The sequence below is a fragment of the Oncorhynchus masou genome, chromosome 8 (genome assembly GCF_036934945.1).
Source record: "Oncorhynchus masou masou isolate Uvic2021 chromosome 8, UVic_Omas_1.1, whole genome shotgun sequence".
In the NCBI taxonomy this organism is placed as follows: Eukaryota; Metazoa; Chordata; class Actinopteri; order Salmoniformes; family Salmonidae; genus Oncorhynchus; species Oncorhynchus masou.
Window position 1 is genome coordinate 20,495,039 of NC_088219.1, and position 14,138 is coordinate 20,509,176.

The 14,138-nt window shown below is 46.8% G+C and overlaps 1 protein-coding gene across 1 annotated transcript in view; it reads right to left on the bottom strand.

The window, feature by feature from the left end:
• Positions 1–5,309: 5,309 nt before the first annotated feature.
• Positions 5,310–14,138, bottom strand: part of LOC135544356 (protein mono-ADP-ribosyltransferase PARP14-like) — a 34,219-nt gene continuing 25,390 nt past the window's right edge. The window contains exons 8-18 of the mRNA XM_064971899.1: positions 13,772–14,008; positions 10,879–11,100; positions 10,611–10,725; positions 10,332–10,487; positions 9,999–10,061; positions 9,579–9,764; positions 8,702–8,905; positions 7,984–8,571; positions 7,055–7,200; positions 6,581–6,755; positions 5,310–6,403 (exon numbers count right to left, since the gene is read on the bottom strand). Of these exons, the coding sequence (XP_064827971.1) occupies positions 6,120–6,403; positions 6,581–6,755; positions 7,055–7,200; positions 7,984–8,571; positions 8,702–8,905; positions 9,579–9,764; positions 9,999–10,061; positions 10,332–10,487; positions 10,611–10,725; positions 10,879–11,100; positions 13,772–14,008 (2,376 nt within the window). The 3' untranslated portion in view covers positions 5,310–6,119. The remainder of the gene's footprint in view (positions 6,404–6,580; positions 6,756–7,054; positions 7,201–7,983; positions 8,572–8,701; positions 8,906–9,578; positions 9,765–9,998; positions 10,062–10,331; positions 10,488–10,610; positions 10,726–10,878; positions 11,101–13,771; positions 14,009–14,138) is intronic.

Consider the following 14,138-nt stretch of genomic DNA (forward strand, 5'->3'; position numbering starts at 1 on the left):
CTTGAGTAAAAGGCTAAAATATTTGGTTTTAAATATACTTAAGTATCAAAAGTAAAAGTATGAATCATTTCAAATTCTTCACATTAAGCAAAACAAACAGCACAGCTTTTTTATTTTTTTATTTACGGATAGCCAGGGGCACGCCAACACTTAGACATAATTTACATATTAAGCATATGTGTTTAGTGAGTCCACCAGATCAGAGGCAGTAGGCATGACCGGGGATGGTCTCTTGATACAGTAAGTGTGTGAATTGGAAAATGTAACGAGAACTTTTGGGTGTCAGGGAAAATGTATGGAGTAAATAGTTGGGGAGACCAGTGATGGCTGTAACACTTCTCACCTTTCCGTCAGTTTCTCAGAGATTGTTTATGGTAGTGTAGTCAAAACTTGATACAAACAACCTACATTTGTCCTTTACAAATTGGTGTGGTTATTATGTAAATCAAACTACAAATGCATGGTGTGGTCATAAATACAAGGAGTGGTCTGGGTTAGTTGTAACAGTGCTAGGGGTGAATTGTAACAGATTGAAAAAGTACATAAATCATGACATGCAACTAATTATTGAATGTCTTTATTGAGACCATTAGAGCAACATTGCCATGTTTATTTGGTGTGTGACTGAATGTTGGACACTTAATCAGTCACCGTTGTGACAGTGGTACAGGTTTGATGGGGCCACAATTTGCATTCCCAGCACTGCAACCAGACCTCCTTGGACATGGAATTGTTAAAGTGCCCCATGCACACAATGCAGAAGTTTTCCTCGTTGGAGGAATCTGATTATTCTGGTTCAATCTGTTTTGTTTGGTTGTTGTTCAGTGTGGTTTGTTTTGGCTTGCTTATTTCCAGCTGTTTTTTTAGGCAAGGCACATTTCGTTTTGGCCTTCTGAGTGCTTGAATGGGTGTACATCAACTAGGTTGAAATCAGAAGAGTAATCAGGCGTTTCCAGCGGGCCTGGAAGGCAGCTGGAGAGGTTCCCTGGAAGGCAGCTGGAGAGGTGGCCTGGAAGGCAGTTTGAGAGGTGGCCTGGAAGGCAGCTGGAGAGGTTCCCTGGAAGGCAGCTGGAGAGGTGGCCTGGAAGGCAGCTGGAGAGGTGGCCTGGAAGGCAGTTTGAGAGGTGGCCTGGAAGGCAGCTGGAGAGGTGGCCTGGAAGGCAGCTGGAGAGGTGGCCTGGAAGGCAGTTTGAGAGGTGGCCTGGAAGGCAGCTGGAGAGGTTCCCTGGAAGGCAGCTGGAGAGGTTCCCTGGAAGGCAGCTGGAGAGGTGGCCTGGAAGGCAGTTTGAGAGGTGGCCTGGAAGGCAGCTGGAGAGGTTCCCTGGAAGGCAGCTGGAGAGGTGGCCTGGAAGGCAGTTTGAGAGGTGGCCTGGAAGGCAGCTGGAGAGGTTCCCTGGAAGGCAGCTGGAGAGGTTCCCTGGAAGGCAGCTGGAGAGGTGGCCTGGAAGGCAGTTTGAGAGGTGGCCTGGAAGGCAGCTGGAGAGGTTCCCTGGAAGGCAGCTGGAGAGGTGGCCTGGAAGGCAGCTGGAGAGGTGGCCTGGAAGGCAGTTTGAGAGGTGGCCTGGAAGGCAGCTGGAGAGGTGGCCTGGAAGGCAGCTGGAGAGGTGGCCTGGAAGGCAGTTTGAGAGGTGGCCTGGAAGGCAGCTGGAGAGGTTCCCTGGAAGGCAGCTGGAGAGGTGGCCTGGAAGGCAGCTGGAGAGGTGGCCTGGAAGGCAGCTGGAGAGGTGGCCTGGAAGGCAGTTTGAGAGGTGGCCTGGAAGGCAGCTGGAGAGGTGGCCTGGAAGGCAGCTGGAGCGGTGGCCTGAAAGGCAGCTGGAGAGTGGGCCTGAAAGGCAGCTGGAGAGATGGCCTGAAAGGCAGCTGGAGAGTTGGCCTGGAAGGCAGCTGGAGAGGTGGCCTGGAAGGCAGCTGGAGAGTTGGCCTGGAAGGCAGCTGGAGAGGTGGCCTGGAAGGCAGCTGGAGAGGTGGCCCGGGAGGCAGCTGGAGAGATGGCCTGGAAGGCAGCTGGAGAGGTGGCCTGGAAGGCAGTTGGAGAGGTGGCCTGAAAGGCAGCTGGAGAGGTGGCCTGAAAGGCAGCTGGAGAGTGGGCCTGAAAGGCAGCTTGAGAGATGGCCTGGAAGGCAGCTGGAGAGGTGGCCTAGGAGGCAGTTGGAGGTGACATGGGATGCAGCTGGAAAGGTGGCCTAGGAGGCAGCTGGAGAGGTGGCCTGGAAGGCAGCTGGAGAGGTGGCCTGGAAGGCAGTTTGAGAGGTGGCCTGGAAGGCAGTTTGAGAGGTGGCCTGGAAGGCAGCTGGAGAGGTGGCCTGGAAGGCAGCTGGAGAGGTGGCCTGGGAGGCAGCTGGAGAGGTGGCCTAGGAGGCAGCTGGAGGGTGGAAGGCAGCTGGAAGGTGGCCTGGAAGGCAGCTGGAGAGGTGGCCTGGAAGGCAGCTGGAGAGATGGCCTGGAAGGCAGTTTGGAAGAGGTGGCCTGGAAGGCAGCTGGAGAGGTGGCCTGAAAGGCAGCTGGAGAGGTTCCCTGGAAGGCAGCTGGAGAGGTGGAAGGCCTGGAGAGGTTCCTGGAAGGCAGCTGGAGAGGTGGCCTGGAAGGCAGCTGGAGAGGTGGCCTGGAAGGCAGTTTGAGAGATGGCCTGGAAGGCAGCTGGAGAGGTTAATTGGAAGGCAGCTGGAGAGGTGGCCCTGAAGGCAGTTTGAGAGGTGGCCTGGAAGGCAGCTGGAGAGGTGGCCTGGAAGGCAGCTGGAGCGGTGGCCTGGAAGGCAGCTGGAGAGTGGGCCTGAAAGGCAGCTGGAGAGATGGCCTGGAAGGCAGCTGGAGAGTTGGCCTGGAAGGCAGCTGGAGAGGTTCCCTGGAAGGCAGCTGGAGAGGTGGCCCGGGAGGCAGCTGGAGAGGTGGCCCGGAAGGCAGCTGGAGAGGTGGCATGGGAGGCAGCTGGAGAGGTGGCATGGGAGGCAGCTGGAGAGGGGCCTGGAAGGCAGCTGGAGAGGTGGACTGGAGGTGGCCTGGAGGCAGCTGGAGAGGTGGCATGGGAAGGAGGCAGCTGGAGAGGTGGCATGGGAGGCAGCTGGAGAGGTGGCATGGGAGGCAGCTGGAGAGGTGGCCTGGAAGGCAGCTGGAGAGGTGGCCTAGGAGGCAGCTGGAGAGGTGACATGGGAGGCAGCTGGAGAGGTGGCATGGGAGGCAGCTGGAGAGGTGGCCTGGAAGGCAGCTGGAGAGGTGGCATGGGAGGCAGCTGGAGAGGTGGCATGGGAGGCAGCTGGAGAGGTGGCCTGGAAGGCAGATGGAGGTGACATGGGTTGCAGCTGGAAAGGTGGCCTAGGAGGCAGCTGGAGAGGTTCCCTGGAAGGCAGCTGGAGAGGTGGCCTGGAAGGCAGCTGGAGAGGTGGCCTGGAAGGCAGCTGGAGAGGTTCCCTGGAAGGCAGCTGGAGAGGTTCCCTGGAAGGCAGCTGGAGAGGTGGCCTGGAAGGCAGCTGGAGAGGTGGCCTGGAAGGCAGTTTGAGAGATGGCCTGGAAGGCAGCTGGAGAGGTTAACTGGAAGGCAGCTGGAGAGGTGGCCTGGAAGGCAGTTTGAGAGGTGGCCTGGAAGGCAGCTGGAGAGGTGGCCTGAAAGGCAGCTGGAGAGTGGGCCTGAAAGGCAGCTGGAGAGTGGGCCTGAAAGGCAGCTGGAGAGATGGCCTGAATGGCAGCTGGAGAGTTGGCCTGGAAGGCAGCTGGAGAGGTGGCCTGGAAGGCAGCTGGAGAGGTGGCCCGGGAGACAGCTGGAGAGATGGCCTGGAAGGCAGCTGGAGAGGTGGCCTGGAAGGCAGTTGGAGAGGTGGCCTGAAAGGCAGCTGGAGAGGTGGCCTGAAAGGCAGCTGGAGAGTGGGCCTGAAAGGCAGCTGGAGAGTGGGCCTGGAAGGCAGCTGGAGAGGTGGCCTGGAAGGCAGCTGGAGAGGTGGCATGGGAGTGGAGCCTGGAGCTGGAGGCAGCCTGGCAGTGGAGAGGTGGCATGGGAGGCAGCTGGAGAGGTGGCATGGGAGGCAGCTGGAGAGGTGGCCTGGAAGGCAGTTGGAGGTGACATGGGATGCAGCTGGAAAGGTGGCCTAGGAGGCAGCTGGAGAGGTGGCCTGAAAGGCAGTTGAAGAGGTGAAAAGGGAGGCAGCTGGAGAGGTGGCCTGGATGGCAGTTGGAGAGGTGAAATGGGAGGCAGCTGGAGAGGTGGCCTGGATGGCAGTTGTAGAGGTGAAATGGGAGACAGCTGGAGAGGTGGCCTGGATGGCAGTTGAAGAGGTGAAATGGGAGGCATGTGGAGAGGTGGCCTGGATGGCAGTTGAAGAGGTGAAATGGGAGGCAGCTGGAGAGGTGGCCTGGATGGCAGTTGGAGAGGTGAAATGGGAGACAGCTGGAGAGATGGCCTGGATGGCAGTTGAAAGGTGAAATGGGAGGCAGCTGGAGAGGTGGCCTGGATGGCAGTTGGAGAGGTGAAATGGGAGGCAGCTGGAGAGGTGGCCTGGATGGCAGTTGAAGAGGTGAAATGGGAGGCAGCTGGAGAGGTGGCCTGGATGGCAGTTGGAGAGGTGAAATGGGAGACAGCTGGAGAGGTGACATGGGAGGCAGCTGGAGAGGTGACATCGGTGGCAGCTGGATAGCTGGGCTGGGAGGCATCCGGAGAGTTGGCCTGGATATCAGTGGGCATAAATCAGCTGGCCTCAAGAGATACTCTGAAAACTTCTGCTCCTGCTCATCAATGAAGACCCTATTTCCACTACGGTAGTCTATAAGCTCTCTCAACCCCTTCTCCAGTAGCTTCTTCTCTCTTTGCAGAATCTGCACAGCATCACATGACATATACCATACAACTTTGCAACTGATCTGATTGATTTCCCCTGCTCTGTTACATCATTTGATGGTCTTTTCAAAGTGTGGAGAGGTACTCCCGTCTGTCTTTCTTTTCCATAATCTCGGCATGCTGAAAGTAAAAGAAAACATGTACCAAAAATATCTCTGACCCTTGCAGCCATTAGCTAGCTTCCATTTGAGCTAAAATGTTAAAACTTTAGCATTGCTAACTTGCATCAAATATCTCTACACGGACTGGTTATAAACCTGATATAAGTTTGGTGAATGGAACTATAATGCACTTTATGCATTACAAATTTGTTCAAAATAATTCAGTTTTTTACCTCAAAATCAGATTTCTGTCAATAGAATCTTCAGTGGTAATCTGTTACTGTAATTTAATTATGCCAATGTGTTTTCATTAATTGAAAATCCTTAATCTATTTTATGAGAATTTGTAAGATTCTTGTTTGCATAAAATAGACAGAGACCAGCCATTTCAATAATAAGTAACAGAATTTATTCTCGGAGCGCGCTCCCACGAGCAACAGTTTATATACAAATAACATGACGTCATTTCATTGCTTAACAGAATCCCCTCCTCTCGACCGGGACAAAGTGAGGTGAAAAGTTCATTCTAACTTACTAACACACTCCCAGGTAACTTTTGACCCCTCAACACTATCGATCACCACTTAGCTGACAGTTCTAATTAACAGAAAACCTAGGAATGCACTCACTGTCTTATCTTAAACACCCCAGAGCTCAGTTTCGTCGGTTCAACCATAGGTTAACTACCTTATCTGTTTACACAGTCCACTTCTTTCTTCCTAGTTGGAATGGTGTTCATTAACTTTAATTACTCCTTGTCTGTGTCACACAATCCCATCTTATGAACTCATATTGTTAATCAAATATAATAAAGAGTATAAGTTTACTCAGTTACAGTTCCATTTAAAATTTTACTAACATAATCACAAGGACTTTTTCACATGAGGGTTCAGGACTAAACTGAGCATGTGCACAGTGAATCATATGATTCTCCTCTACATTATTTACTTTACGAATGTAATGAAGTAAAAGTATAATTTGACACAAATATAAATATAGTAAAGTACAGAAACCACCCCCAAAAAACTTAAGTAGTATTTTTACTTAAGTACTTTACACCACTGGTTACTCTAAGGATGTCTAACCTCAGACATGGCTATAACAACTAACCCACATACCATTAAAACCCTTTACACAGACATATGGAATTTGTTGGGAAGTAATGATATACTAATGAAGGTACAGTCAAATCTGATTTACTGGAATGTGATGAGGAACTCTGGATAAGCCTGCAAATCACTGAAGATCACAAACATGGTTGGATTGGAGGTGTTGTCTGTGACACTGTCGTACAAGTCAGCATCTTGCCCTGAAGCTTTGGCAGGAGGAACGATCAAGCCTGCTTGTCCCTGAGTGTAGTCTCCAACAAGAACCCTGGCCAGGTACATGTGCTTGATCCCCTGTGCATCAGCTTTAGAGTGATATTTTTCTGAATAACTGGAGTCCACAGCAAAGTATGACCCATTGCCAATAGCCGCACCTGGACAAAAAACATATTTTACTTAAAGGGTTTAAAAAATATATATAACAATGATACCGAATTGATCAAATGGATTTATGTCTCAACATCAAGCTCCTCCTCTCTTAGGAAGAGGTCTCAATATAACAGTAAAGCATATTGGTCATCAGACATGTTTCCATGAGACCATTCTCATACCATGTGTTCCAGCGTAGCTGCGATTGAAGCCATGGTTGTTGATCTGGGTGATGGAGTCAGAACTGGTGCCATGGAACAGCAGTTTCTCGTTGTTTGTGTGCTTGTTCTTCTCCTCCAGGAGCTTCTTTCTTATCTGGTAGCTTTTCCACAGTGAATCGTTCTGGACTCGTTCAATCTTCGAATAGCAAATGAAACACACATAGAAATCGACAGTGATTTATTTATTACTGAAGTGAAATCCCACCTAACTAAATACGTAACGAACAGCAAAGGAATAGGAATTACACATTTCACTGGTTCCAGGAATTACAGTTCCATTCTTGAAAAAAAAATCCACAAAGCTTTGTTGCCTTTAATGTAACATTTTTTTTTAAATGATAGCAAAAATGTGAGGCTTTCGTATAACGTCACCATAGAAACTCAGTCTTTTGTGGAATGCAAATTAAATTCAGGTATACATTTTCACAAACATACTGTAGTGATGGTGTCAGTGAGTAAAGTCTTCCGAAATTCCTTCTCTACATCATTGTATTCCTTGGATCCTGTAGTTAGTGGGACCAGCATTAAGAGGGAACCCTTCATGTCATCCCAGTGTGCAGGTAGAGACACTGATGTATCGTCTGGACAAAACACAGTAGAGAATTTGGCAGTTAGGTGTCAATTAATTCCGCAATAAGTATTGTCATTAAAAAGACTCAATCATTCACAACTTTAAATACATATTGATGAAATTCTCAGTTCCATGACATGTGCTGCAGCAGTATGTCTAACCGCAGAAACATCACTAGAACGACACATTCTTCTCTTGCTAGATGCTCAATAAAGGTGAATTAAACCAAAAAAATTGAAATGCTTTTTTGTTCTAATTTTTTTCCTAAAAAAATTGTCTTCTGATGTGAGGTAAGCATTGACCTGCACTCCAAAAAATCTATTTTAGTTGTTAATCTATGAATAATTGCAATATTGGGAGTACAGAAATAGTTAAAAACAGAGAGAAAACAGGATTATGGAAGTGAGAGAATTATGGGAGTCCTGTCATGCCAAATGCTACTTATTAACCATTTTATTTTACCAGGTATATTGACAGAAAACATCTCTTGTACACCAAGAACCCGGGACGAGTTGAAGGGTAGAGGATACGAGAAGAATGTGCCTATTTTAAAGCTATAAACATTTACATTTAAGTCATTTAGCAGACGCTCTTATCCAGAGCGACTTACAAATTGGTAGGTATTGTGATAAAAAAAGGTTAGAGACCCCTGATATACTGTATGGATCCATCAAAATTAGAAAAAAATGTGTTCTTAAAAATAAGACATTCTTTTATATTTAATATCACCGTTCTCCATAATTTAATTTTAATGCAGTCTAGACAGATGAGTATTTATTATGGATGGACTCACCTTTCAGGTCTTTTCTCAGTAATTCAATTTCTCTTGTGCCCCTAATCTTGACAGCTCTCTTGTGGGCTACATTTGCCTCATAATCCTCATTGTTGATCTTGATTGTCACTTTTCTGTTGTCTCTCACAGCCTCCTCCAGGATGTAGTTGGTGAGCATGTCAAATGACACCATTGTTCCACTGTGGTCTTTGTACTGCCACTCCACCAGGCTGCTCACCAGGAAAGCTGCCTGTCTGCGGTTCTCTGCCCTCTCCTGGTCCAGGACCATGTCCCTGATGAGGCCGTCTGCTCTAAGCACATCGCGGCTCAGGCCCTCCAGGCGGATCAGGGAGTCTGGGCCCTTCTTCTCCAGGCGTATCCTGACCGTCAGCTCCCTCTGCATGGCCTGCAACTTCTCCACATCCCCCTGGCTCAGCTGGTTGATGTACGGGTTCTTGATGGTTTTCTCAGTTTGCTCCTTCATTATGAGGTATTTAATCCAGTCCCGGGCACGTCTCACAGCCTGGGGGCTCTCTGCACACAGCTGGAACACGGTCGGGGCAAACTCCTCTCCCTCCATGACAAAGTTCTCACGGGCAGAGCGCGAATCTTTGAAGAAAGAGCACACACAACATAAACTCCTTGACAAAATGTCACTTATGATTATAATAACTATATTGTATCAGTACACATTGAGCTCATATTGTCTTCTACCTCGCACACTTCCATTCTCACTGACCTTTAAACCTGGTAAAACTGTCCTTTTCCTCCATTCCCTCTTCCACTCTCCTCTTCATGCTCTGTTGGAACTCAGTCACCATGGCAGTCTGGAATATCAGGATCTTCACACTTCTCACAAACTGTCCCTTTCTCTTCTTCACAAAGTCCACCACTGCATTCATCATGGCGTCCGCAACAGCAGAGGGACTCGCCCCACCCTGGCCTGACAGACAGACGGAGGCAGACACACAATGACATGGCTATGGAGGCAAACAGAAAGACATAGATGGAGACAGAAGTACAGATAGACAATGACATGATGGAAGCAAATCTGTCCATGAGAGTGACTAATCACAAGACAAATATGGAAGGGAAGGAGACAAGGAAAATATGGAATGGCAGGAGACAAGAAAAAGATGGAAGGGAAGGAAGGTGACAAGAAAAATACATAAGGGAAGTAGACAAGAATAAGATGGAAGGAAGGGAAGGTGACAAGAAAAATGTGGAACGGAAGAAGACAAGAAAAATATGGAAGGGAAGGATACAAGGAAAATATGAAAGGAAGCGAAGGAGACAAGAAAAAGATGCAAGGAAGAGAACAAAACAAGGAAAAGAGCGAGGCAAAGTATGTTTGGGTGGGGGGAGCAGAAAGATGAAGAAAGAACAAGATTTTTTTTAAACTAGGCTAGGAAAAGTAGCAGGTAGTCATTATGAGGAGCAGGTAGTCATTATGAGGAGCAGGTAGTCCCATTCAGAGCACATGGAAGCAAAGCATATGGCCACTTTACAACCTCACAGTAGACGCAAAGAACACAACAAAACAGGCAACAAGTACAATAAAAACATGCAACTACACAAGACGGTGTAGTCTAATAAAGACCTTTAAAGCAGAGTACCTGTTCCAAGCGCTGGGAAGGACACTGAGGTGAACTTTCGCTCCTCACACTTCTTGAGAACATTGTACACAGTCTCTTTAATGATGTCAGGGTCATTCTGTCCCACAATGTGCATGATGTGTTTGCATGGGAGAGATCCTGCTGATGTCAGGATCATCCTGCATGGTTGGAAGCTTGGGGATCTGACTGTAGAAAAGCATAAAAGGAAAGGTTTAGATTTCAAGAATCTAATTAACTAAAAGGTCAAATCAATGCACACCAGTGTTGTAGGACCCATGGATTGGAAACTGACTGTAGACGTTTACCAGACAGTATCAAACAGTGCTGAAATGTCATCTCATTCATATCCAACATGACACCAGTCTCCTTGACCAGAAACATGACTACAGTATATGTTGACGCAAGGACATGGATACACACCAATCTCTGAGCACTCCAACTCCACCTTCAATCCAGCTCCTTCTAAAATGGATTTGGATACACCTGAAGAAACAAAGACATTAGTACAATATGGCTCTTTATTCTAAGTCAACAATTTAACCATTAAATAAGTTGTGTGTCTGTGGGGGTGTATGGGATTTAGCTTGCTTTCTGATTGTGTAGCTGTAAACACTGTTAATTTGGATGTCCAACATTTCAGATGTGTACATGTTAAACATCCTTATAAGGTGTTCCTTAGTATTTGTCTTAGTAGCCTCATCAACATGAAACATTGGTTACCGCACCTATGGTATTGTCAGAGGTACAAGTTACCTGATTTGAGGTTAAAGTCCTTATTGGAGGAGTTGACAATGACATCACTGGACTCCTTGGTGATGTCTCCTGATGACACTTTAAAAGTAATGTCACCAATCTGCATGCTGTACACACCCAGAGAAGGGGATGACACCTGTCCAAAGAAGCCTGCGCCTAATGAAAATATCATGTTTAGACAAGGGGGTTCTGTGGAAACAGACATGCTCTAAAGAGGCAGCAGGGTCTCAGTGGTTGAATATTTTTGGGGAGACTTTGAAGGCTGTGAATTAAGCTTACCAGAGGGCTGCTGTGATTGGCCAACATGAGATTTGGAATGTTGTGATTGGCCGGCACCTTGTGAACTCTGCCAAGTATACCCTTGTGTCTGACCTTTGAATTCCCTGACAAAGCACTGTAAACAGGAGATATAAAGTGTGGAGCATTTATCAAATATATTTAAGAGCACAACACACACTGAAAAAGGTGAGGTTATGCAACAATACTACCTCTGTGTGATGATAAACACTGAATCCCCTTTTAAACCATTTTCCATCTTCAAACTTACATCCACAGTTTGGGTGTCGCTGGGGTGGACCACGATGGCCACTTCTTTAAGGTGTGTGGAGTTTCTTCTCTGGCTGAAGTCTTTGACCTCCTGCAGAAGAAGCTTGGACACCAGGCCCTTAGGGAATCCCATGTTCCCAGTTCCAATGGCAGGGAAAGACAGGGATGCCAGCCTATGCTTCTCTGCCTCACTCAGGCAATCTCTGATTATCGTTCTCAATATCTTAAATTACAAACACATGGACAATTTTAGAAAAATGTTACTAAAACCATTCTATGCACTCTCAATAACCAGTACTTAATTTGAGCTGGAACCTGTTCCGGCATCTATCAGATTTGACTTGGTTTGTTCCGGCACCTATGTGGACGGATCCGGTACCTCTCACATGATTTATTAATTGTTTCAATGTTCGCCCTGTATACATTCTAATAAAATCGATCAGTGTTAAATCAAGTTGCCTCCTCATTATTTCTCCTTCCCAACAGAAAAACCATAATGTAAAAGCGTGGGGATCCTTCAACCTTTCCTGCCACACTGATTCCAGACCTGCTCTCTTATTTGTACATAAAGGTTATTGGGAGGGAAATTGGGGTAAGTAACTGATCTCGACACAGGTCTTGGTAGGTGGTCAGCTAGTGAAGAGGTCCCTACGTAATCACGTTACGTAGCCTAGGCTAGTCGTCTCCCTACTGAATTTGAATCTTGGGAAAGCCAAATAAAAAATGGAAAAGAAAAGGCAATCGAGTTTGACATTTTTGAAGTCCAAACATCTAGAGAAAGATGGTCAATTGAACCCAAAACAAACCAGAGAACTGTCAGTGCAGGAGGAGTGAGGTGCAAACTGTTCCCGATGGCAATGCCTAAGCTCGCAGTGCTGCTAATCCCAACAGTTCAGCATCACCACCGGCACCTCCACTAGCTAGTAGGCCTACTAGAGAGTCAGACTCAGATGGAGAGGCAGACGGGGAGCTGGGAGGTGGGGGGCAGTGCATCCACAGACAAAGTGCTCGGTCAGGTGCAATTTTCAGTTCAAGCAAACACATAACCCCATGCTTGTCATTCATAATTCAAAGTTGGGCTGTACCGCATGCAAAAAGGAAGATAGCTTGGGTCTAGAAACGACTGGAGGGATCAAACTAGCAAAAGAGTGGGTGCAATGTACAGTAAGTTAACATCTATGCCTCAGACGTATAACAAGGTTTTTGAACATGCCCGAACCAGGGAACATTTGGTGGCAGCAAGTCTTGTAGATGAGGCTAAAGAGGACAATAAAAAATTAGCCAGTCTTCAGAAAAGCCTTAGAAGGAGGCTAAAGGTCACAGCCACAGGCCCGCTCATGGCTTTGAGCAAGAAATGGACTCTCATGAGTTAAATGGACTTGACATGGGGAGAGTATTTGCTGGAGGTTTGGAAAACTAAGGTAAGACATTTTTTTCCTTTACAAACTTGTTCTGTACTGTGAAAGTACCGTAATTTCCGGACTATAAGCCACTACTTTTTTCCCACGCTTTGAACCTCGCGGTTTATACAATGGCGCAGCTAATTTATGGATTTTTCCCGCTTTCACAAGATTCATGCCGTCAAAAAACTGAGCACCATCACATAATGTGACGTAAATCGAGCACGCTCACACTTCCCATCATTCTGATTACGGTAGTCATTTTGTCACCCTCAACATGGCAAACACACGGAGAAATGCATATGCTGCAGCTTTCAAGTTGAAGGCGATCGATCTGGCTGTTGGAAAAGGAAATAGAGCTGCTGACAGCGTGGAGCATTATCAAAAAATCCACTATCATCAACGGGTTTTGAAAGGCTGGACTGCTGCGTGTTGAATTTGCCTCCGGATGAAAGTGACGAGAGCGACAATGAAAACGATCCAACATCGGATGAAGCAATTCTGAGGCTATTCAACTCCGACACCGAAGAAGATGACTTCAGTGGTTTCAGTGCACAGGAGGAGGAAGATAGTGACCAATGACTTTCTTGGTAGGCTACTGTTTACTGCTATTTTTAAATTTTTGTTACAAGCCGTGTTTCGTTAAAGCCTATTTATTTTTGTAACAAGCCCTGTTTCGTTTAAAAACCTATTTATTTTTGTTACAAGCCGTGCTTCGTTTAAAAGCCTATTTATTTTTGTTACAAGCCGTGTTTCGTATAAAGGCTGTGTAAAGTTCATCTGTTTCAATGTACCAGTAGGCACCTGCGGCTTATAGACATGGCTTATTTATGTACAAAATACATATTATTTTTTTAATTCAGTGGGTGCGGTTTATATTCAGGTGCGCTTAATAGTCCAGAAATTACGGTAATCTGAATATGTGCTTCATATTATCACAATGGCAGGAGGCATATATATTCTCATATGTGTGTTCTGCTGTAGCCTACAGAGATTTATTTTATTTGAAGTTATATTCTGATATTGTGATATTTGTTCTACTGCTACATTGATGTCTTGAAAATGATATTAAATTGGGGTCTTGTGAGCCCCACAGCTGAGTATGTGTGCATATGGCGGATGTTCTGCAGGCAGTGTCGTCTAAAAATGTTGCTATACATCGATGTCTAGAAAATTAGACTATAAGAAATATGGACTTGCGTAAGCCCTGCAGCTATACTCAAGTATGTGGGCATACTGCAGTGACTTTTAACATGCTTTCAATTAATCAGCACCTTGGAGAGAACAGCACCTTGGAGAGTGCTGTCCATTCAACCAACATAGACAGTAGGCTATTTGGCTGTCAGCTGTGCTGCTACGTTGTGTTTGACACTTTTTTTCTCAATGTGTTCCAGTACCTCAGAGCCCTCCGGATACCCCCACCCCTCACACTCACTATGTGTTCCGGGACCTCCCGATTTACAAATTAAACACTGTCAAAAACTCATAGCTTACCTTCTCTGCTGAGCCAGCTCCCTGGTCCCAATGGGGGCAGACAGTATGGATCACCCTCTGACATCGCAGGTTGTAACCGTCGGTGACCACAACGTCACCATAGGCCAATCTGTTGACACGAGCCTCATCTGTGGCTGCTGATTGGAGCCCAGGACCGGCTGCCTTTAGGATAGCATTGGACACAGCACCTTTACTCAGGTCCAAATCCTCAGAGATGGTGTTGACGATGCCCTCAGACTAGAGGTTTCAAAACAAATGACCAAACATTCATGAAGCGAGAAGGGGACAGCTATGTATTTCCATTCAAACTTAAATTATAACTTCTACAAGACAGCTGTCATTCCAGATAAAGAAGAGTAGAATGAAA